General features: G+C 40.7%; 1 protein-coding gene across 1 annotated transcript in view; it reads left to right on the top strand.

The window, feature by feature from the left end:
- Positions 1-19,349, top strand: part of FBXO32 (F-box protein 32) — a 35,143-nt gene extending 15,794 nt beyond the window's left edge. The window contains exons 2-9 of the mRNA XM_063299646.1: positions 795-907; positions 1,406-1,455; positions 2,151-2,243; positions 8,565-8,658; positions 10,495-10,679; positions 11,638-11,820; positions 12,348-12,491; positions 13,784-19,349. Of these exons, the coding sequence (XP_063155716.1) occupies positions 795-907; positions 1,406-1,455; positions 2,151-2,243; positions 8,565-8,658; positions 10,495-10,679; positions 11,638-11,820; positions 12,348-12,491; positions 13,784-13,873 (952 nt within the window). The 3' untranslated portion in view covers positions 13,874-19,349. The remainder of the gene's footprint in view (positions 1-794; positions 908-1,405; positions 1,456-2,150; positions 2,244-8,564; positions 8,659-10,494; positions 10,680-11,637; positions 11,821-12,347; positions 12,492-13,783) is intronic.
- Positions 19,350-23,978: the final 4,629 nt, after the last annotated feature.

Below are 23,978 nucleotides of genomic sequence, written 5' to 3'. Positions count from 1 at the left end.
AAGCCACAAAGAACTTTGTCTTCTTGACTACAGTAATAACCCTTGAAAGGGTTACCCTTGAAACCCTCCATAAGGGTATCTAATCTTCTTTTAAGGCCGCCCACGTTGGTGGTCATTATAGAATATATTGGAAAAGATGCTTCTTTGGGGAATTCCAAGTTCAACTTTTAAAAATGGAGTGGGAAAGCCATGGACTGCATGCAGCCTTCAATCCAGTTTCATGTGGGGATATGCAGAGAAGTAGGAGCAGTAGATTTGGATCCAGTGGGTAGGAAAAGCTAGCTGCCCATCTAAATTTTTTCTAGTCTACATTTTAAGGCAATACCTTCTGGGTTTTTAAAGTAACCCTCTCCCCACATTTTTATGCTGGCTAGTCCAAGGATGTCCAAGGGGTATGGTTAAAAAAGTCAAAATGGCAGCAATCAAAGCTCTACCTGTTTTTTATGAGCAAGTGCACTTCCATCTTGACCATACTTTGTAGACAGCCCTACTGGTTACAAAGCAGGGGAGCACTATGTAATACTGCCATCATCCACCCACCGCAATTTCTGGCTTCATTCACCATTATTAATGGTTCCCGACTAACCTTCCAATGGGTTAGCAACTATTTCTAGGAAAAAGATTCCTCTGCTCTGTTTGAAGAGGCTGCCAGCCAGTGCAGTTTTTGGGCCATACATAAACTTAACTGTTTATGTTTCTACTCCAACTCCTCTGTAGGAAGGGGTGGGGGAATGATAACGCAGACTGCATAAGAGATTCAAGTTCCTTTCCCCTTTTTTTTGTATCATTCCCAGTTACTGCTGGAAAGAGGAGTACAACAAGGAGAACATCTTCAACAACCTGAACTGTGATGTTGCTGCAAAAAAACGAAAGAAGGACCAGCTGAACAATAAGACCAGGATTCAGTGTAAGACACTAGCTATAGAAATACATTAGAACAACAGATTAACAACAGACAACTTTAACTGGAGGGAGAACTTAAAAAAAACAACCCTATTTCTCACACCATTAAGTGATTTCTGCAACTCTTCTAGAGGTCTCTGGGGAGATTTTGCACCCAGATTTTGACCTTAACCAGACAACTTGGATTCATTGCAATGTGAAGACTGATGGCTTGGATTTTAAACTTTGCTCCGTGTGCAATGTCTTTGCGCTGACATTGTGATCGTTTGTGTTTGGCAGAGAAGAGTTTTCCTCCCTCTTCCCCACCAGTGAACTGATTTAAACTTTTTCCCCATCATTTTACACCCCACAGTTAGTTCTTAATTATAGGGGTATCTATATCTGGGGGGGAAGGGGGCTGTTTATAAAAGACAAGATGCAACTGAAGGGTTAACCATAATTTCTGGATACAAAGTTGTAACATCTACATGATTTTAAATAAAATGTATTTTTCTTTGAACAGATTTTCACCAAGAAAAATGGATTTATGTACACAAGGGAAGTACCAAGGAAGTGAGTGTCTGTTATTTTTTTAAACAGTACAATTTTGCCTAAAATATTCCACCTCTTCAGTGATTGCTTCCATAAAAAGTAGCTTAGTGAATAAATTACCTTGACAGTATTGTAATATGGATATATTTGATTAAAAGTACTGATTTTTGACTGGATGAACTTCGCATTTAGTAGAATGATATAGTACAATGCTTTAGACCATTGTTTCTCATCTTCAGCAACTTTAAGATGAGAGGACTTCAACTCCCAGAATTCCCCAACTGTCTGGGGAATTCTGGGTGTGGAAGTCCCCACATCTTAAAGTTGCTGAGATTGAGAAACATTGCTTTAGACTGTACTCTTCCAAATTAAAAGTGAGGAAGACAGACCTACTTCATCTAAGGGCAAGGGTTAAACTTTTGGTGGTGTTGAAAGCTCCCCAGATCATAATTGCTCAAAATTGATGGCATAATTTCCTGCAATGGCAGGTGGGAGCATGTCGGCTCTATCACAGGCATAACAAACACATTGCTGCTTTGGAAAACCCCTCTTAGCATTTGCTTCAGTGAAAGTGGAGATCCTGATTACCTCTCAGCCTTAAAATCCATTAGACTCAAGTTGTCCTACGGATTTAGTTCCAGACCATCAACCCATTTGGTTCTAATCAGACTCATGAATACAAAGAAATCACTCATGTGTTTCATTCTCTCTCTTAGCGCCATGGCTATTGCACTCTGGGGGAAGCTTTCAATAGGCTGGACTTCTCTAACGCTATTCTGGACTCCAGAAGATTCAACTACGTTGTACGGGTGAGTGTCGAGGGTTGGTTTACCCCACTGAAGCAGTTCATTCAGATGTTGTTGTTTTTCCCCTGCAGAATTCATGGATTAGAGTAAAATAAAATTAAATACACCAAAGAATAAAAAAACTATAGCCTTTAAGATGGGGTGGGCCTCTTGGGAGGAGATGGGCGGTGAGAAATTTGATTGATTGATTGATAGATAATTAATTCATGTATATGGAAATTTGGTACAAGTGCGCCCTCTCTCTCTACACACACACACACAGTATATTTCCATGTAATCTATAACCTGAGACAGTTGTTTGAAACAACCCTTAACTGGGCTTGGTGGATGGACCTCCTGGGTAGGATCATACAGCTTACTTATTAAATTTAATCTTTAATACAAGATTTTATGGCTGCATTCACACAGTGTACTGAGTTTGCTTTGTGTTAACTTGATTTGTTGTGTTTTGTGATCTAACGTATTTTGTGAATCCAACCTCCTTGCTTAATTTATGGTTCAGTACTATATTTTGTGGGGATCCAAAAAAATGATTCATTTAGTAAACAAGTTAAGCATGTTGATTGAAGGTAGATATGGAAGAGGGTCAAGAAGGAGCCTTGGAGGAATTGTTTGCCTGTGTGAAGAGCTTTGGGACACACCTGATTGCAAGCATTATGGAGTACAGAATGGTATCTTCAGTGATCAGTTTAGAGCCCAAGAGAATTAGTAGGAAACTTTCTTTTTATGGAAAAATATCTAGCCCAATCTCCTGGATCAGTTGGAATTATAACTTCGACCCTGGGTGGGAATTCTAAAAAGAGGTCCCAAAGACTTTGGAAGGCATGAGGCTGGGGAAGGCTAATTTGATTGAAGTCTCAAGAGGATCTGGGTTTAGTAATAAGGTTTTTCTAATCACAGAAGTATATCATCATTTGTTATGGTTCCAACAAGTCTCTCTTCCAGAACATTTCCTGCTCCTAAATCCCACCAACACCTGTTTGCCCTCTTTGCCTTGCATCTCAATTTCAGTTCTGGCCTCCTCTTGTTATGCTCTCCCATGTTCCAACCCCCCTCCCTGAATCTGATGTTGTAGAAAAGCCAGCTGGCAGGTCAGAGCTGTTTACACATAACTGTAGTCCTGCTTAGTCACTGTTGTCAACTGCTTTAGCTTTTCACTTCTAGGAGAAAGTTGTGGCTGGCAGATCACCAGAACCAGCCAAGTCAAGTGCTTCACTGCAGACAAACAAAGAGATAATATACAGTTTTTTGGTCATAGTTCACAAGCCAGTTATGTGTTGTTAGATCAAGAACTCCAGGAAAAGGCTCAGTTGCTTCACATTTATTGGACAAAAAGCTCTGGGGCTGTTGTGATGGTCATACTGCAGTGGCTTCTCTCTGAAGTGTCCTCCAACAACCAGAATAATTCCCAGCATGTGGAAAATCAACTGATTGGGAAGACAGCCAGACTGCAACCTTTCTCTCAGGATGTGTCTGTAACTGTTCTAAGCCATGTTTTGTTTAATGATGGTTTATTGGATTAACCAGAAACTGCCGAGGTCCACACAACCCATTGCTAGAAACCGTAGCTTACAAACTGCAGTGATAATGATGAGCCAAAGAGAGAGAGATCAATTTAATTTAGTAAATGTGCAAGCCAGATCTATATAAAATGGGAATCTGTATGCAAAGTTCTGAGAGGATGTTGTTTTTGTATTTAAATAAGCTGAGTTAATTGCTCATTGCCAAGAGCAATCAATTTCTTGAGGCAGGAAATGTGGTTGTCCTTTACCTGAGTCATTTCCTGGAGGATTTGGCATCGTGTATTTTGGGACTTCACACTGAACCTTAAATTTTCACTTAGGACAATTCAGTTAGAAGGGCTACAGATTTTTTAAAAACTGACTCACTTCTTTTGTTTTTAAGCTGAATTGGTAGGGGGGAAAAGGAAGGGCATAAAACTTAGGGAATGTTTACCCACAACCTGTGTTTCAAATCCAGTGGCAGCTTTTCAAATCAGAATTGTTCACTGCAGCTCTTTATGTGAGGAGGAACCACAAGGTACAAGTTTTGTCAAAATTTTACTGCACTGTAGTTTTGACAGCACCTCGTGCCGTGATTAATATATCTTGAAACAAGCACTTTCAAATTTCTTCACACAGCCAAGATGGAGTGAGGGTGTGTGTAAATCCAAAGGTGGTTCCATTTTCAATGTGCTAATTTGCAGTAGATCATTTTTGGGATTATAGAAGACAAGGTGCCCTCAGAATGGCTGCCAGAGTGGGGGGCTGCCTATCTATACCTAGCTCTTAAGCCAGGTTTGGCCAGTCAGAAAACACTGTAACTAGAAGGAAAATCCATGAACATTGCTATCCATGGGGAAGGCAAAGGGGAAGTAAATGATGACATCTGTCCTAACAGCCAAGAACCACGCTGAGACAAGGAACTGGTCTCTAATGTTTTATTGCTTGTACATAACAGGAATCCTAACAAACTGAAGAAGCGTGGGAAAAACCCAGACATATAAACCCCAAAGGTTAAGGCGGTCCCGATCTGTGTCTCTTTGAATGGCTGCCCAATTTCTCAGTGCTACGCATGCGCTTAACAGTCTGGATGGGAGCCCCCTGCTCGCCATCCTTACTCATGACACATGTAGCGTGACAATGACACACAAATGCCGCAACTGACATCCTTGCATCAAATGTCATGATGCAAGAATGCAATGGCAGTGAGGAAGTCATCACGGTTTTGTATGGACACTTCTGCAAGTGAGAATGCAACTACCTAATTCATATCTTTGGGGATGACATCACAATGCACGCAAGGTCATTATGATGTCATTGTGGCTTTTCCTGGACACTTGGGGGGTATTTACTAGTTTGCCTTCCGATGAATAAGTGTTTGTGAAACCACTTCTTCTACCTGAAAGAGCTCAAAGCTCTGAACAACTTACAGAGCATTAAAAAAAAAAAGTAAAGAGAGTTGTCATTCTAAATAAAATAACAATTGGATTAAAACATTGAGCAACAGGAAAAATCAAGGATCATTAAAAAAATTAAAAAGTAAGGGTGAAAGACACCTGTACAGGTAGTCCTGGCTTAACAACCTTTTGTTTAATGACAGTTCAGACTTACAACAGTGCTGAAAAAACTGACTTACGAACAGTCCTCACACGACCATCATAGCACACACGCCCCTGGTCACATGACCACAATTTGGGCTCTTGGCAAGCAGTTTGCATTTATGACCGTTGCAGCGTCCCATGGTCATGTGATCACCATTTTCAACCTTCCTGGCCAGCTTCTGGCAAGCAAAATTGATGGGGAACCATGTGACTCACTTAAAGACTGCCACAAAAAGTCATAAAATCAGGTCAGATTCACTTAATGACCGCTTCACTTAGCAACCAAAATTCTGGTCCCAATTGTGGTTAAGTGAGGACTACCTGTAACATGCATGCCTGACATTTAGTTTAAGCAAAATTTCTCACCATTAACATTTCAATATATAGAAGCTGCAGTATTAAAGAACCAAACCTCTGTGTTTTTTCCTACCACTTCTGCTTCTTGCAGCCTTAGACATTGAGTTGTAGTCTCAAGTTCAAAATTCTGTAATTCAGACTGGCAGATGGTTTGGCAAAGGGGGAAAAAAGAGCATGTTTCATCAAACCACTGTAGCTCAAATAAAAATTTGTTGTTTATTCGTTTAGTCGCTTCCGACTCTTCGTGACTTCATGGACCAGCCCACGCCAGAGCTTCCTGTCGGTCGTCAACACCCCCAGCTCCCCCAGGGACGAGTCCGTCACCTCTAGAATATCATCCATCCACCTTGCCCTTGGTCGGCCCCTCTTCCTTTTGCCCTCCACTCTCCCTAGCATCAGCATCTTCTCCAGGGTGTCCTGCCTTCTCATTATGTGGCCAAAGTATTTCAGTTTGGCCTTTAATATCATTCCCTCAAGTGAGCAGTCTGGCTTTATTTCCTGGAGGATGGACTGGTTTGATCTTCTTGCAGTCCAAGGCACTCTCAGAATTTTCCTCCAACACCACAGTTCAAATGCATCGATCTTCCTTCTCTCAGCCTTCCTTATGGTCCAGCTCTCGCAGCCATACGTTACTACGGGGAACACCATTGCTTTAACTATGCGGACCTTTGTTGTCAGAGTGATGTCTCTGCTCTTAACTATTTTATTGAGATTTGTCATTGCTCTTCTCCCAAGGATTAAGCGTCTTCTGATTTCCTGACTGCAGTCAGCATCTGCAGTAATCTTTGCACCTAGAAATACAAAGTCTTTCACTGCTTCTACATTTTCTCCCTCTATTTGCTAGTTATCAATCAAGCTGGTTGCCATAATCTTGGTTTTTTTGAGGTTTAGCTGCAAACCAGCTTTTGCACTTTCTTCTTTCACCTTTATCATAAGGCTCCTCAGTTCCTCTTCACTTTCAGCCATCAAAGTGGTATCATCTGCAAATCTGAGATTGTTAATGTCAAATAAAAATAGGATGTTTTAAATAAATTGATCGGATCAGCCAAGTCCCATGAGCATAATAGATCATAAAACATTGCATAAACCACTGAGGTGGTTTTACTTCTGGAGTATTTTAGCTTTATATGAAATTTTATTGGATCTGAGGCAGCAAGAAAATCAAAGAGAGAAATGAGCAATTATTTGTAGCCAAAAATCCCATTTGAGCTTCTGATATGTCCGTGGCAGGACTAGGTCAAGGACTCTAATAGCAAGATTTTGCCACTTTCAAGACTTCTGTTGGAAATCAGAGGAGGATTATGTGTGCCCTTTAAAATGGAATTAGGATGTTTAACAAGAGAACTAGGAATCGGTGTGACTCTGATTATGTTAGTTAACAAGGAATTCAGCATGTCTTAAAACCAAGGCACGTTCAAGTAAGGGTAGGTGGTCCTTCAGATGTTCTATACTATACAGCAGTGTTTCTCAGCCTTGGCAACATGAAGATATGTGGACTTCAACTCCCAGAATTCTCCATCAGCATGCTGGCTGAGGAATTCTGAAAGTTGAAGTCCATGCATCTTCAAGTTGCCAAGGTTGAGAAACACTGCTATACAGCATAAGAACTAGAAGCTCTCTTACTCTTTCGGAGTACAGAAAGTGACATCTTCCAGTTGACTTTGTTTCCTTGCAACTTCATAGAAATTTCTAAGTGGGTGGGGTGGGGTGGGGGGCGGCAACAGTGCAGAAATGGTTGTCTCTGCCTTCTGGGATGTTTTTTCAACTTCCCTGCTGCCCTGGTAGTTCCTGGTGGTCTCCTATCCAAGTCCTAAACCAATTCAGTTCTGCTTAGTTTTTAAGATGAGATCATCTAAGTGCTACCATCAGTCCTGAGTAGGGTATATGTTGCAGTCCTTAGAGAACAGATGTTTTTACTGGGGTAAAAAAATGATGTTGATGTTGATGTTGATGATGTTGTTGTTTTGGAGGAGTCTTAAAGGGCAGAGTGGGTAGCTTAAGACAACTTGAGGCATAGGTCAACTATTTTGCCCCTTAAAACTTCTGTTCCACCTTCACCCAAAACGGGGCTTTCCCCCACTTCTTCTGGAGCATGGCTCCCAACATGCCCTTGAGTTGTGCATGCTCTTGTCTTAGACAGTGCCCAGTTTAGATATGAATGGGTAGAAATGCATGTGAGAAAGCATCCTTGGACAGGACTGTGATTTCCTGTGGGGCTTTGAAAGTGCACAGCTGTGTGTGCAAGCATTTGATTTTATTTTTGTCAGGTCCCTGGTAGTTCATAGAGATCAAGTTGATTAGTTGGCACTGGTTGGATTAGCCAATTAGCTGTGACTGTTTTCCCATCTCCCTGGGTTCATATCAGTCATGTGCCTATGGAAGATATTAATAGAATGTCCCATGTAGGAGAGTCTTCCACTGTCATTCAGAATCAAGCAGAATGATAGACAGAAGTTGATCACTCATTAATACCACTTGTTGTCTTGTCTGTTGTTGAGAGTGAAAAGCATATGCACATTTTCTATAACAAGAAAGGGGGGGCTTTTGTCTCTCTTTCACTGCCATCACATAAATTCTTGCCTACTTCTAAATAGCTTAAACAGCAACCATCTGTTTATCTTTGTCCTCTGTTTTAATGACTTGGCTTGGTAACTAAACTTACCAGAAGAAGCGGATAGATTGTGATTACTTAAACTCTTGCATCTGCCTTTTCCCATAATTCTGCCTGGCCCTCATCCTCTTTTTTTTTTTTTGCAAGTCAAGCAGCAAATAACTGAACTGTTTTACTGGGTCACATGAGAAGAAAACCAAGATTAGAAGTGTCTTCGGGCTCTAGAGGCTGAATTTCTTATTTTTATTCACAGTTGTTGGAGCTGATTGCAAAGTCTCAGCTGACGTCGCTGAGTGGAATTGCCCAGAAAAACTTTATGAATATCTTGGAGAAAGTTGTACAGAAAGGTAAATGTATATATAAATAGAAAAAGTGGGGTACTGATTTTCCAAAGGCTGATCCCTAGAACAAAGTAAATCCGGTTGGGTTCATGCCTCTGATTTTTGACCATTCTTGCTAGGGTGAGAGGCGGGACTAAATCCTACTGAATCCATTGCAATAACCATTCTCCCCAACATGATGTCCTCCTATTCTCCTACAGCCTCCATCATCTATAGCCAGCATAGCTAGTGGCAATCCAACCTATTGAAGACACCAGTTAGAGAAGGATGAAAAATGACATGGCTGAGTAAAATTGTTTTGTCTTGTTCTTCACAAGCCTATGTGAATGTCATGGCAGCCTGTCTTTTGCAAGTGTGACACCATTAGATCTGTGCCTCGCACTTCTGAGTGGTGACAAGTTTTGAGATGTCAGGAAGAATTGAAGATTTGGCCTATCACCCAAGGCAGAAAGGCCCCAAATAAGAAACATTAGTTTTGTTTAAGGTCTTGTGAAGATCAGCAGCACAAGCCAATTGCAGGGGAACTTAATGGTAACAAGCTTCTGCATTAGATTCAATGTTTGTACCAAAATAGTTCCCAGCAGTTATTGATCCAACTTTTTATTTTGAAAAAATTAAGGAAGGCACTATAAAGCACCACTGAATGAGGTTATAGCAACTATTCAGAAGCAAGTTTTGATTTGTCCAGTCTTAAGAGACTGGCTAGCTTGGAGAACTGAGTTGTCTTCATGGTAGTTCTGAACTGCTTTATTTGAAAGCAGAACAAAGCTGCTTTGGCCCTTTACAGTGCTGAAGTTCTGTAGAACTTGCAGACAGACTGTTTTTTCGCTGGTGAGAACACTTACCTCACCTTGCCTTCTGGCTTGTAGACCAGTGTTTCTCAAACTTAGCAACTTTAAGATGTGAGTACTTCAACTCCCAGAATTCCCCAGCTAGCATGGCTGGCTGGGGAATTCTGGGAGTTGAAGTCCACACATCTTAAAGTTGTTGAAGTTGAGAAACACTGCTCCAGACACAATGCTGTCCCCCCAATACAGCTTTAGCAACTTGTTGAAGTCTCCCTGATGTCACTGTAGGCATTATTTAGAATATATCTTTCCCATTCCAGACACTACAGCAGCATTCAACATCACATCTATTGAGAACAGTGTCCTGTTGCAAAAATGTCATCTTCACAACTCTCGGCTGACATTTATTTGTTGTTTATTTGGCCACCCAACTCACAATGTGATTCTGGGTGGCATACAAAAGAAGAGAGAACTCCAACAGATACATAAGCCTCCCACGTACCATCAAAACCTACTAAGACAATATTGTAAAATGTGATCAGCATTTTAAGGGAATGGCATCTTTACAGCCTGGAAACTTCCCCTCATAGCAATTGCTCAGTTCGTTTGTTTTTTCTCTTTGCAAATGACTTTAAAAATGTTGGCTGAGGGGGATTTTTATTCTTTCAGGATCTATATTAGCACAGGACACAGGAGTCTGATTGGATTACTTTTTGCCCACTTTCTTATGAAGCATTGGCTAGCTCATGGTGTTCCCTATATTTCTAAGCATTTTGATGTCTGTGTGATAATTGCAAGGCAATTTCAAATTGTTGTGTAAGGACAGAAAGCAACATTTATTTGTTTATTCAATTTATATAGAATTGCATGGTTTATTGGAAAGGGGATGGAAATGTCCACACATCACTTTGCACACCCTGGAGACAAAGGATGAGAAGCAAAACTGATCCTACTATGTTTTCCTCCAGAAGAAAGTGACTTTTCTTTAGTTAGTTAGTTTCTTTCTTCTTTGCCTGTATCTGAATGTCCTTGTTCTCTCATTTTCCCCATAAAGTTCTGGAGGATCAACAGAATATCAGATTGATAAAAGAATTGCTGCAGACTCTGTATAAGTCACTTTGCATCTTGGTCCAGAGTGTTGGCAAGTCTGTTCTGGTTGGAAACATAAACATGTGGGTCCACAGAATGGAGATGATTCTTCATTGGCAACAGCAGCTGAACAATATCCAGATCACCAAGGTGAGCAAGGAGTCTGATTTTTTGACTAGCTGTCCAAAGTGCTGCTATTTGGTTATTTCCTAAAGCTGTATAGGTTCAACAACATCAATAAGTAGAGTCAAGCCTAACTGCAGAAGTGCCAGCTTTTAAACTCTCCAGAATTTTCATCAGGAATATCTTACAAAATTCATTGGCAAATTGGTCAGTGCCCAGCTATATGGCAGTGACTACAGGTAGTCCTCACTTAACAACCATTAATTCAGTGACCATTCAAAGTTACGATGGCACTGAAAAAATGATAGTTACAACTGGTCCATGAAGTTACAGCTGTTGTGGCACCACCATGGTCATGTGACTAAAATTCAGATGCTTGGCCCCCTGTCCACATTTATGACTGCAGTATGCACTTCAGCTCCCCCCACCCACTTATCTCCCCCCCATCTCTGCCCTTTTGGCCACCCTGCACTCTGCTGCCTGTGCCTACCACCCCCCCACTGTCCCCAGCTGACCTTCATCGTCATCTTCCTCCCGCTGCTGACGAGCTACATGAGGCCTCCCTGAGGCTTTGAGAATGGCCAGCAGCTGCCTTGGCCAGGCGCACCTCAGTAATGGGAGGAAGAAGACAGCAAAGGTCAGTGGGGGAAGGCAGGGTGAGGTAGCAGAGTGCAGGGCAGCCAAAAGGGCAGAGATGGAGGGAGTTGAAGTGGACGTGAGCACAGCAGAACAGGAGGAACATGAGGTCCTTGCCTAATGACAGCAACCAGGACTACCAGCAAGACTGGGAAGTTGAAAAAAAAAACATTCTGGAAAAAACATAATGGCAAACCATTTCAGTGTCACATCAAGAACCTGCTCATGAAGTCACAAGGACTTCAGCTCTACTTGAAGGCAACTTTAACAGGTGAATGTTCTTTAAAAGTTGCACAGAAGCATTTTCATTATTGTCACCCTCTCTCTCTCTCTCTCTCCATTTCTCCAGCCTGACTTTAAAGGGTTGACTTTCACAGACCTGCCCTTGTGTTTACAATTAGACATCATGCAACGGTTGACAGATGGGCGAGACATTGTGAGCCTCGGGCAAGTGACTCCAAGTCTTCAGGTGCTCAGTGAGGACCGACTCCTCTGGAAAAAACTTTGCCACTACCACTTCACAGACCGACAGGTAAAAGGAGGTGGAAAGGGCAATTGTAGAAGCACCAATGAAATGTACCGAAAATGAAGCAGGGTCTTTAGTTCACCATCCATTCTTGAATAACCACGAAGGTTATTAAACCAGAGTGGTCTTTCACACATGGAGACTATCCTGCCTCTGCAGCCTCCTGCTGAGGACATATTGCTGACCTCAAAGCAACAGCGCGCAGCTTATTCTTCAATGCCCCATTTCCTTCATGTCCTTTATAAAGGAATTTTTTAAAAATTCCCACACCACTTTTTGAGAAGGAGCACCTTCTTTTAGATGCTTACAGTTATTATTTCTTGCCTTACTTTTTGTCCTCTGTTCATCCTGTTCCTACATTATTTTTAATTTCAAGACTTGCCATGTTCACATGTTAATTGTTCTAAGGTGGCATGCATTCTCCCATGCTTGCTTCTTGAGGGGTTCTCTTGTTGTGGAGTGGCTTACAACATTAGCCGTTATCTCCATGTACTTTGCAGCCCTTTAGTGTTGTGGTTTCTTCCCCATTGTAGATACGGAAGCGGCTCATATTGTCTGAGAAAGGGCATTTGGACTGGAAGAAGATGTACTTCAAGCTTGTGAGATGTTATCCAAGGAAAGAGCAATATGGAGATACTTTGCAGCTCTGTAGACACTGTCATATCCTTTCTTGGAAGGTGGGTGGTCAACCTCTCCTGTTCCACTAAAATAAACAGTAGAATTTACAGTTCAGGGTAAGGAATGGTTTGCTTTGGACCAGGGCAGCCTTTCCCAAACCGAAACCCTGTGGATGTGTTGGACTATAATTTCTGTAATTCCCATCAGTAGGAGTGACAAGTGTTATACAGGTAGTCCTTGAGTTATGAGCATTCATTTAATGTAGGCTGACCATACGTCCTGTTTTGAACAGGACAGTCCTGTTTTTTTAACATTTCCAGACCGTCCCATCGTTTTAATATAAATGTCCATTTTGTCCCATTTTCTTAAAAACCTTACTTAAAAATTTGAACGTTCCCACGAACCTGTCAGAAGGCAGTTTGACTTTGAGGGGAAGGAGGGGGAGCTCAGCAGAAATGGCAGGAAAAAAGCCACAGAGCTCAACCCGGCGGGAAACCTAAAAAGAAAAAGACAGGATCAGCTGATAGGTGCTGATCAAAGGGTAAGCTGATTGGCTCCTGCCTTGAAAGGGCGGGAAGAAAGGAACGTAAAAGCACAGCCAGAGGAGGAACAGCTTGTCGAGGACAACCGTTCACTAGACTCTCCAGCCCAGCCTTGCCTCTCGCAAACGAAGCAATCCGAAGATTCCCAGCCTGAGAGAACCGGAGAAGTTCCTGCCTGCTGATCCAGCCCATCGCCCAGCCCTGCCCCGTTTTGCCATCCCAATGTCCCGTTTTTGTCTTAAGGAAATATGGTCAGCCTAATTTAGTGACTCTTCGAAGTTATGACAGCACTGAAAAAAGTAACTTATGACCGGTCCTTGCACTTACAACTGTTGCAGCATCCCTGCAGTCGTGTGATCGCCCTTTGTGACCTTCCTAGCCGGATTCCTCGGGTTTATTCCTTCTGCCCACTACAGCTAAAGCTAATATGACACGCTTTTCCTCCTTGTTTGATACTCAGGAATCTTATTTTTGGTTTTTGTTTTGTCTACATAATTCATTAATTTTAGTAATCTTGTGGATTTTCAGTCCATTTAAAAAAAATAAATAAAATTTCATGTAATGGTGGGTAGACCAATGAGTGCAGATAACTGAAGGCGCTGCATTTCTGATCTCAACTATACATATTCTAAATGTTCTATTAAAAGGCCAAAAAGGATAAGAATCTAAACCAACTTTCCTATCTGAATTAACATTCATGAATGAGTTGACTAGCTTGATTGATGAGCTTTTATTGTGCCACTTGTCCATCTAGTGTTAATGAACTGCCTGACACAACTTTTAAAGATCCCAATGTTCTTGTTTTCTAGGGCACTGATCACCCATGTACGGCTAACAACCCAGAGAGCTGCCTGACTTCTCTTTCACCACAGGACTTTATCAACTTGTTCAGATTCTGAATTCCCAAATAATTTCATAACCTATCGCATTATTCTGATGGGACACTTTACACTGCTGAGCAGAAGGGCTCAATTTGTATCATAGCCTGTAAATAATACGTTTTGATGTTCCTGAGTCAAGAGGACAAGAGATTTTTAGAAGGCAAAAGAGCCATAATCCCATGGCCTTGAACTCTTCTGAGAACATAGCCTTCTAATTAGACTGATATGTAAAAAGGCAAGATTTTTGTAAATATTAAGCTTGGTGAGAATTGGCATGCAAGCTTTAGGGGACAAACTTGGCTCAATTTAGAAATTCAAAGAAGATTTACCCTGCAACCATTGGAAGTGTCTTCTGGATTTTCAAAACCAGAGGAATGAAACACTACAGTTAGGTTAAAACTTGGAACTACTCCTGACGTTGCTTGTTTATCTGTTTGCAGATTATGTTTATACCTAAAACTTTTTTTTTTGAAAAGAGATTTACAAGAATACATCCCTATATTCTTAAAAAAAATGAACTGAATCCACATAAAATAACATCCCAGTTTCTACCTCTGAAATAGATTTCCAAATAAACTAATGTGCTGTATGAAGCATCTGTACATCATCTACAGAGATGTTTAAAAAACTGTTGATAGTAGCATTCCATGTGCTGCTTTTTGTTAACACTTAAGTTTTAATTTAGCTGGCTGTCTTTTTTGTGGTATTTAAATGTAGCCAAGTTCTAGGAAATTTGGAAATTTCCCTTGGTCATTCTCAGATACCATTGAAGGCTGACTATGTTGAAAGAACAGATTAGGCAGCTGGATAATTACTTGAGAAGAGCTTTTACTAAAAACATGTTTTAATTTTTCAACTTTGCGTGCAGTGCATATATTGCATTTACTCATTATATGAGCAAAAGGCCCAAGAATCTCTGCACAGTTTAAACATGGAAGATCCATCACTAGATGAGGATTGCAATATCTGGGCTGCAAAACACAAAGCAGCCACTAGATGTCAGAAAAGAGTTAACTGACAACAGTGTTTCTCAACTTTGGCAACATTAAGATGTGTGGACTTCAACTCCCAGAATTCCCCAGCCAGCATGCTGGCTAGGGAATTCTGGAAGTTGAAGACCACACATCTTAATGTTGCCAAAGTGGTTTACAGTGTGTCTTTGCTGACATCTACTGGTCACTGAGGCTTTTGCAACCCAGGCATGACAACCCTACCCTAGAATGCGTATTGGCTGTTGCCTGTGATCTCATGAACTCAGTTTGGCAGTTTCCATATCATTTGATATTGAAATTGGTGATGCCACAGGGGTTACACCCAGAGCCTTCTGCAGATAAAAGATGGGGTCTGCTAGGACCCCTCTTCCTATTTGCTAACAAATTTACAACATTGGGTTTGCATCATGAGTGAAGATGAAGTACCTGATTTTTTAAAAAATTATTATAGATGCATGCACACTGCATATCCAAGTAATGACATTTCTAGTCTCAAATTCAGATTTCTCAATAGCTGAGAAAGAGTGTCTGGATCATCAGGAAGTTACCTTACTCTTTCTCTTTGAGGCTTCTTCCCCACTGCAGTGGAAAAAATTCCCACATGGGCATGGTCTTTGTCTCAAAGGGTGAGGAGGGTTTGAGATGCTGATGTGGCCAAGAAAATAGGAAGTCAGATGGAATAAGGGCATATGAACAGAGATAACAAAATAGGCATTAACGATAGCTTTAACTAATGCTACACTGCAACAGTTCCTGGGAATAATTATCAACAACTCCATCTGTGAACCAAGCTGGTAGCTTGATTCTACCACCCAGGAGTGCTGTGGAGTGATTGCTGTTAACAAGGGTACATCGTGTACAGGAATTTTACTAGAGGTTCTTGCAAATTCTTTGAGCATACCTGTGCTCAAGAATTTTCTTTTCCCAGAGAAGCGTGGGAATGTTTGGTGGGAAAAAAATGAATTAAGATTCTTCTTAAAGAACGTTCTCAGCATCCTCAAGAAAGTGGAGTTCTCAGAATTTGACTTAAAAGGAACAAGCACAATGATAATAATACAGGTAGTCCTCATTGACCATTCACAGTTACAAGGTGATGAAAAAGTAACTTTATGACCAGTCCTTGCACTGATGGCCTTCACAGGTCTGTAAAGCAAAAGAAAGCTGAAGTGAGATTGTAAGCACAGTTGCGGTTTCACTTAGCAACCAGATGGCTGGTCCCAAATGTGGTTGCTAAATGTGGACTACCTGTAATTGATAGGAAGCTCATGTGTTTATAGATATGCTCTTTCAGAAAGCAGCACTGTTTGAGAAAATAAAGGATTATCAGACGTAAGGAAAAGGTTTGGTGATTGGGTGATTACATGCAGATGAGAATTATAAAGAACAGAAAGGCTCAGCAGCATCTGCAGGACAGGGCAAGGGGTGCAACATGACAAAAGCAGTATGCAACCTCATCAGACAAGGCCCACCCCATTTGTACAGGAATGCAAAAAAGGGCAAAGCTTGTGGCATGACGCTACTTTTATTATTCCTACCAAAGCAGCAAGCTCCTGCAGATGCTTGTGGAAAGGGGACTTTTAAAGTGTGCTTGGGTATGTGTGTGTGAAGTCATTTATTTACTATATCACTCACTTTCAAAAAATCACTCAGCATTGGTTGCAGACCTGTTATTCTTCTGGCCCTATTAAACACTACATATACTTACCCAGTCTTGAGAAAACTGTCTGCTACTGAACACACTTGGTTGATAGGATCTGAATTTGGAATTTTTCGATTTGACAAACGTGAATTTTACGCTGTAGAAAAGCTGATTGTTGCACCTATGTTGTTTGAATGCTAATAATAATAATCTGCATCACTTGTATAGGATTATTAACCTCATAATTTTTAAGTTAATCTAGATCTTTCAGCTTTCAAAGAACTCCAGGGACAAAAGGCATATTCCAGAATAGTCTGGTTGACTCTATCACCCTTTGCCTGTAGTAGATTGGATCTCTTGAAAGACCATCTGGTGAAATCTTTACTTTTGCACAAGTTTGCACCAGTGTATTAGGGCAACCAACAAGTTAACTTTCCATACAAATTAATAGTACACGCACGCACACAGACACTCACACCCTGCTTGCCTTTGCTGAAATGGACCTGGAACCTACAAAATCTTGATAGGATGTTCTTTGGCTTCTATTCATGCACTACAGAAGGGAGGATAGAGTTGACAGTTTTCTCAGCAACCTGGTGATGCTTCATTTTAGCAGCCTGATAAACATCTTGCCGTGTTTCGTGAAAACAGCTCCTCTTGTTTGCTAAATTGTTGGCAACACTGCCTTGCTGTAAATATGATGCTTTTATAACTTGGAAGGGTCTGATCCATTCTGCGTACAAGATTGGTTCTTTTTATTTAAGATTTGGCATTCTAGAGTTCTGCCTATAAATACACAATGCAAAATACTTTTTTTTTTACTGTTCCCTTCAAACCTTTTCACTGCTAGTTCTTTTTCCTTTCCATAAAAACATCCAATTCAGCAGGAAAAGAGAAAATAGCTGCATTGGGTTTTGGGTTAGATATCCATTAACACTCCATTATCTTTTGAATAGAGTGTTTTGGTCTTGTAATTATTTTTTTATATTGTTATGAACCAGTCTGGGATCTTTTCAATGCGAAGACGTATAAAGAGATTTCGAGGAGGAGGAGGAGGGGGAATCTAGAAAAAATCTGGAAGCACATTCAAACACTTGTCTGATAAAATGCTTTTGCACTACAGTAGATTCTGTATCTTTGCAACGACTTGATGGCTAACAACTGTTGCTATTCCAGAATTTTTTTTTTCCCATTTCCATAATCCAAAACTTTGGGGATGTTTACTGAACCTCAGAGCCATCCCCATGCAGGCTATAAAATAACATAAAGTGATTTCAACTAAGCCCAGAAATCAGTGAGCCATATTATAGCTATTAAGAGCATCTATTAAGATGGTAGCTGCAATGTTCTTATTGGCAGAAGCTCTAATAGTTCTCTTGCGTGGAAATGTGCTACAAGTAGAATCACAGAATTTGTCCAAAAGCATGTATTTACAACATTCTAGCTTTGTTCCAGAAATACGTTGGACCTGAAAGTCTTGAAATGTTTAATCTTACAATGTTGAACTTAGTATCTGCCTTCTGGAATGGCTCCTTAGCACCTTATGTTGTAAAATCCTTCACTTGTATGCATTGGTAGGAACCAGATGATACACCAGAAAGACCTTTGAAATATTTTTTATCGCAGTTCTTCTATCCTTATGTTTAAATTATTCTTTTTTCTTCTTCTGACAGGCTGGGATTAAAAACTTTCACTAGTAAGGATTGTGGGTGGAGTTGGAAAAATCTGCAGGAAACCTTCTATTCCAGGATGCTAAAAGGACTTTTCTGGAGTGTTTGGTTAGATTCTATCACAGTAATACATACTGATGTCAGTGAACTTACAAATATTGTAGGCTCCACAATGTTTGAAAAGCAAGGGAGATACTCTTTATCCTACTGCCATAGAACAGGACTTACTATACCGAGAAGGTCCACACATGCTAATGTATGATTTAGAGCGTGGCTTTCTTGAAGAGACTTGGTAGAGAAGACTGTCCTATGCCAATTTTATTTTCTGCTCCTATAGTTTCAGGCATTAGGCTAAACTATAATATGACTTACTGTATTAATTTCTGAGCTTAGTTGCAAGAACCCAGCCATGGAAGGAGAGGGTTGTAAATAGTAGTTTATAGTGTAGCACGATATATGAAGCCAGTCAATTGTGATTTGGCCAACAGACCATGGTTAAGTCAACTACAGCTTAGAACAAAGCCTGAACTCAGTCACAGTCTTCACAAAAAATACAATTTTTTGCTGTACATAATGCCAGGAAGTCAGTTCCAAAATAAATTACAGTTAACCCACAATTTAATGGATCTTGGTTTAGGAAGCAGACTTTGGATACAATGCACAAATACTGTATTTCAGTTAGACTTCACTCCAATTGAACAGTCTGTTTTGCCCAGTTAATAGAGGATTTGTCCAGTGAATTGAGGTTTCACTTCAAATTATGCTATTTAAATCAATTTTATAATTATGCAAATGACATAAATTCAAACTTAACAGGCACAATCCCCCAATGGTCCATTAAATCAAAGTTTTACTGTGCTTTTTTTATTTTCACAAATGTTTTCATTTTAGAATCTAATTAGCATTAATAATATACACCTGCCTATATATGTATATTTGTTTAAGAGGGTTTTTAAAATTGATATAGCACAAAGGGGTGATAAAGGTAAAAAAAAAACCTCATGTTCTTTTAAAAATCCTTTTGTGTAGCGTATTAGCAGGCTACTGAAAATCCTTCTATACAAATTTTGCACATTCTTTTTCTTGCATGTTCAACTATTCGACAACTGCTTGGTATAAGTAGTGATTAATTTTTTTTCCTTTTTGTAAACTGTTTTTGACACTGAAATTATGAATAAAATATTCTAAAATTTGTGACGACTGGCATTTCCATTGCTTTCGCTGGTACGAGCTTCTCCTGGTTTCAAAATGCCAGGATAACTTTCATTACTTTTCTCCCCTATTTTTTGTAGCAAGACACGAACATGTCTCTACACATTTCTACAGAGCCAGTCTGGTGTAGTGGTTAAGGCATCAGGTTAGTGAGTTCTAGTCCCGCCTTAGGCACAGAGCCAGCTGGGTGACCTTGGGCACTACAGTAGACAGACAGACCTTCATATTCAAAGACATGAATATGGATTAAGAATGAGTGCTTTCTCCTATTCTCCTGCTGAAAATAATCAGTTGCAAATTCCACATTGGACATAATACAAGCATTTTGTTCTGGGGGAAACCTATCCCACCTGTCTAGCAATGAAATAAATAGTTCCACTGTGACTGAACTCTATCCTCTCTTCTATCAAATTTTACCTTGAATAAGTAACTAAAGAGTTCTGAACTCAGACAGGTTGCATTTGCTAAATCAGTAGATTAAATTCCTTGCCTTGTTTTTTTTTTTTTTTTGCAAAAAGTTCAAATACTTTCCTTCAAAACAGTTTAGAAGACTTCCAAAACTACAATCGCAACCTCTAAACCAGGGACAGAATCTTAACACACATGACCAACTCCAATTTCAGTGAGGCAGAAACCAAAACAGCCAAAACAAAAATGGTAAAAATCTCCATTTCAACATGAAGGTTTTGAAATATTAAGGTACAGTAGTAGTAATGTGGACAGATCTACTTTTCAGACTTAAACTGGTGTAAGAGACATCTCCACTCAGAAAATGGAGGGAAATGCTGTTTTGTGAAGACAGAGCTAGCTCTTTAAAAAGATCCCCCCAACATACCCACAATATAATTTTTACAAACGGGGGGAGAAAAACGTCAGAGTTAAATGATACATCTTTTATGGAACTACCTAGGGGAACAATAAATTCATAGCCCAATTCAATAACTTTATATTGCAATACGATTCAGTTTGTACTTTGTATTATCATTTGGTCCTGTTGTTGAAATTCCAGAACTTTCTCGAGCCCCTTTTCTTGTAAATATTTCTTTCCCCCAAAATAGCAGTCTTCTGGGACTGAATCACAACTGACAATCTTTATTTTGCCATAAGCCTTGTACTTAGAAAACCACTATTTTTAACCTAGTGATGGAATTTGGAATTCATACTAGTTTGTGGAGGCATCTAGACAATCATAAAGCAGTTGGAAGATTGGGAGGGGGTGGTGGAGAGGACAAGAAATATTCTATATTGGAAAAAGAATATATGTCAACTTTCTCTTGTGTCTGGATATGAAGCCTCCCACGGGACAGGGGAACAGATTTTATTTCAATAGTAGAACATTCTTGACAGCCAGTTTGGTCTAGTGGTTAAGGCAACAAGCTAGAAACCAGGAGACTGGGAGTTCTAGTTCTGCCTGAGGCATGAAAGCCGGCTGACTGACCTTGGGCCAGTCCCTCTCTCTCAGCCCAAGAGCCAATCAGGCGTGGTAGGAGAGTTCTAGTCCCACCTTAGGCATGAAAGCCAGATGGGTGACTTTGGACAAGTCATTCTCTCTCAGCCCAACCCACCTCACAAGGCTGTTGTGGGGAAAACAGGAGTTGAGAGCATTCTGTATACAGCCTTGCATTGTACAAAAGAAGGTAGAATATAAATCTAGTAATGCAGTTTTTAAAATGTGTAGCTCAGGGATAAAATCTTGGTGTTTGCAGAATTCGCTTTTCCTGAGAAGTTTCATTACCCAACTAATGTCAAAACACGGACAATATTATTGAGTTTGGTAATAAAACAGTTGCAAAAACAAAACCAAGTGCAACAAACACCAAGAATTTGCTTCTGAGTTTTATTTGGAAGTTGTAGAAGCTACAAAAATAAAGAGAGATCCAAAGGACTAGAGCATGCAACATGTTGATCCAAGAAGAGAGTCACATTAAATGTTGCTCTACAAATTATTCGAACTTTAGAGTAAATAGGTTGCTATGTTAAAATATATTTTCACAATGCAACAGATGCCTCCCTTCTATATTCTATGGTATAATTGGAAAGGGTTGCTTAGGCTAAATATAAATTCCTGTTCAGGGCAGGAATCCAGATTGAGGCATTTCCTACAAAAGGCCATCCAGCCTCTTTATACCAGCAAAGGAGGCTCACGGGCTTGTTTGGTCCTTGGGTCCACTGCTGATTTGCTCTTACATCAGGACCTTTCTTCCCAAGCATTTGCCCAGAATCTGAGATGATAACCACCCAATCTTGATCTGTCATAATCCCCCCTGACTGTCTTTTCCCAAGACTAACATACTCAGTCTCTCCTTGTAAGATTTTCCAGGCTCCTGATATCTTTGTTGCCCTTCTCTGCAACTGTCCCAGTTTTTCCTGCATCTTCCTTAGATTGCAGTACCCAGTAGCGCACACATGACTTAAAGTGTCTGAATAATACAGACTACAGTAGAAATATTACTTTCCGTGATCTGGAAACTATTCTATCAGTGCAGTCTAAAATTGCATTTTGTCAGCCATATCACATCGCTGATTTCTATTTTCAGCTTGTGATCAACTGTAATTGAGACTTGGGATCAATGGCTCAAACTGCTCCCAGAGAACTGGGCAGGACTGTGCTTCAATCAATTCCACCAGACTGGTACAACCAGCGTCCATGACAGAGTAGATCCAAGCAATTTTATCTCAGATGCTTCAAATATTCCTTGCAGTGGACTTGCAGGTGTTCTTCCAGCCCCCCTTCTTCAGGAGAGACAGGATTAATTTAAAGAAGGCCATTGGCTGGCAATCAGCAGATGTGGTAAGAGCAGAGAAATAATTATGTTTTGCTACCCTTATAGCCATAACATAGTGCTTAATAAAGGCTCTTACTCATGTTGATCAGATACACTCATCTTCTTTCTGCAGTGCACTAGGCACCTCTTCTGCTGTTTCACCTCTTGAAATTCCTTGGAAAACCAGGGGACTCTCTGGGATCCATGAGCAGGGAGAGGTCACACAGGTGCAATCTGGTCCAAAACCATCATCACTCTTTCATTCCAAGTGGTGACCAAGGCCTCAGTCAAACTATGTATCAGAGCCTCAAGAATAACCCCAAGCTCCCTCTGGAGCCCAAACAGGTCTGTTAAGTGCCAGGAGCAGACTGAGCAAATAGGTCTACCCTCTGGTGAGGAATGGCAACGGAGAACTCCAAAGCAATCACAGAGTGGTATGTCCATGACAAAGGACTGTGTTAATATCTCCCATATTCAGATCATGTTGCCACTGCCCCAAGGCGAAACTGGAGCCAATGTATGACCTCCGCTGTGCGTCAGGCCCTCAGTGACTTGTCAAGTCCATGTTGGCCATGAACAACCAAGCAACCTCTGAGTCTGGAACCAGAGAAAACAGCTTGAAGGCTCCCAGTACCATTAAGTCTAGGAAACCAACTCAGTCGCAAGAGGCTGTGGCAGGGAAGCCATTATGAATCAGAGAGTCTGGAATAGTAGCAGCAATCCCAATTGATCGCTAGAGCCCAGTTTCACAAACAGGGTCTTACATCCAGTTATCTGCAATGCAGTGTTCCTGAAAGCCATAAGCTCCTGGATGACCACAGCCACACTCCTCCACCCCTATCCTAGGACTGCATTGATGCCACAGTTGAATTTCTTTAAATTTAAGATGAGCATATCTCCAAGAGAGGGAATCCCCTGTCCATGCTCAAACAGGTCTCAGTTACAGAGATGTCATGATAGTTATAGATGCCAGGGTATGTGTACAATTAAATCATGGGTAGGGAGACCTTATTTCAGGATTGCCTGGTGTTCTGTAAGAGCAGCTAGAATCCAGAACCTTTGAAGGTCCAATAACCAGGCATAAAGGAAGAGTCTTGGGAGCTGGAATGCAAAATAGCGCTTATTGAAACCACCTTCCCCACAAGTGACCTGTCCCTAATCCCCTGCCATATCTTCCTCTGTTCATCACCACTGAAATACTGCTGCCTGCCCCAACCCCCAACAGACCAACTCCCCCCAACTCATGCCAACCAGAGGGATCCACCCAAACTCTAAGCTAACAACCAACTAAATAGATGTCCATCAGGACACACAGAGTCAGAAGTGACTAGCAACAGTGTGTGTGTGTGTGTGTGTGTATGAGTGTATATGCGGGTATAAAATGCCCCAAATCTCATGAGATGTAAATATTCTACACCTAAGATCTCACTTGAGTCAGGCAAGAACCTCAAAATATCATGAGATCTTGGGAGTGAAATTGTTGAAGTCTTATGACAAGTCAGCCATGTTGATTTTTGTGGCAACACCATCATGTGTAACATCATATGATGGTGCCTGATGTCAAAACAAGTCACCAAGTCTTCTGTAAGAGGTTTGTTGATCACCACAGTTCTTATTAAACTGTCCACTGGAGAAGGGAAAAAATGGTATCCAAGAAGCCAACCATTTCTTACAGCTTTGTTTTACTGAGGGACTAAGGTAAAGACTGACATCTAGCGACAAGCCACTGTATTAGTCTTAACTCATCTTTCCCAGATCTCTTGATAACATCAAGAATTCCACAATAGCTCTGACTTGACCTTCATCATGCTCTTTGCATTTCTTGCCATATATTCCAAAAACGTA

This window comes from Candoia aspera, chromosome 3, assembly GCF_035149785.1.
Source record: "Candoia aspera isolate rCanAsp1 chromosome 3, rCanAsp1.hap2, whole genome shotgun sequence".
Classification (NCBI taxonomy): Eukaryota; Metazoa; Chordata; class Lepidosauria; order Squamata; family Boidae; genus Candoia; species Candoia aspera.
The sequence above is the reverse complement of the archived record's forward strand: the minus strand, read 5'-3'. Positions and strand labels throughout refer to the sequence as shown.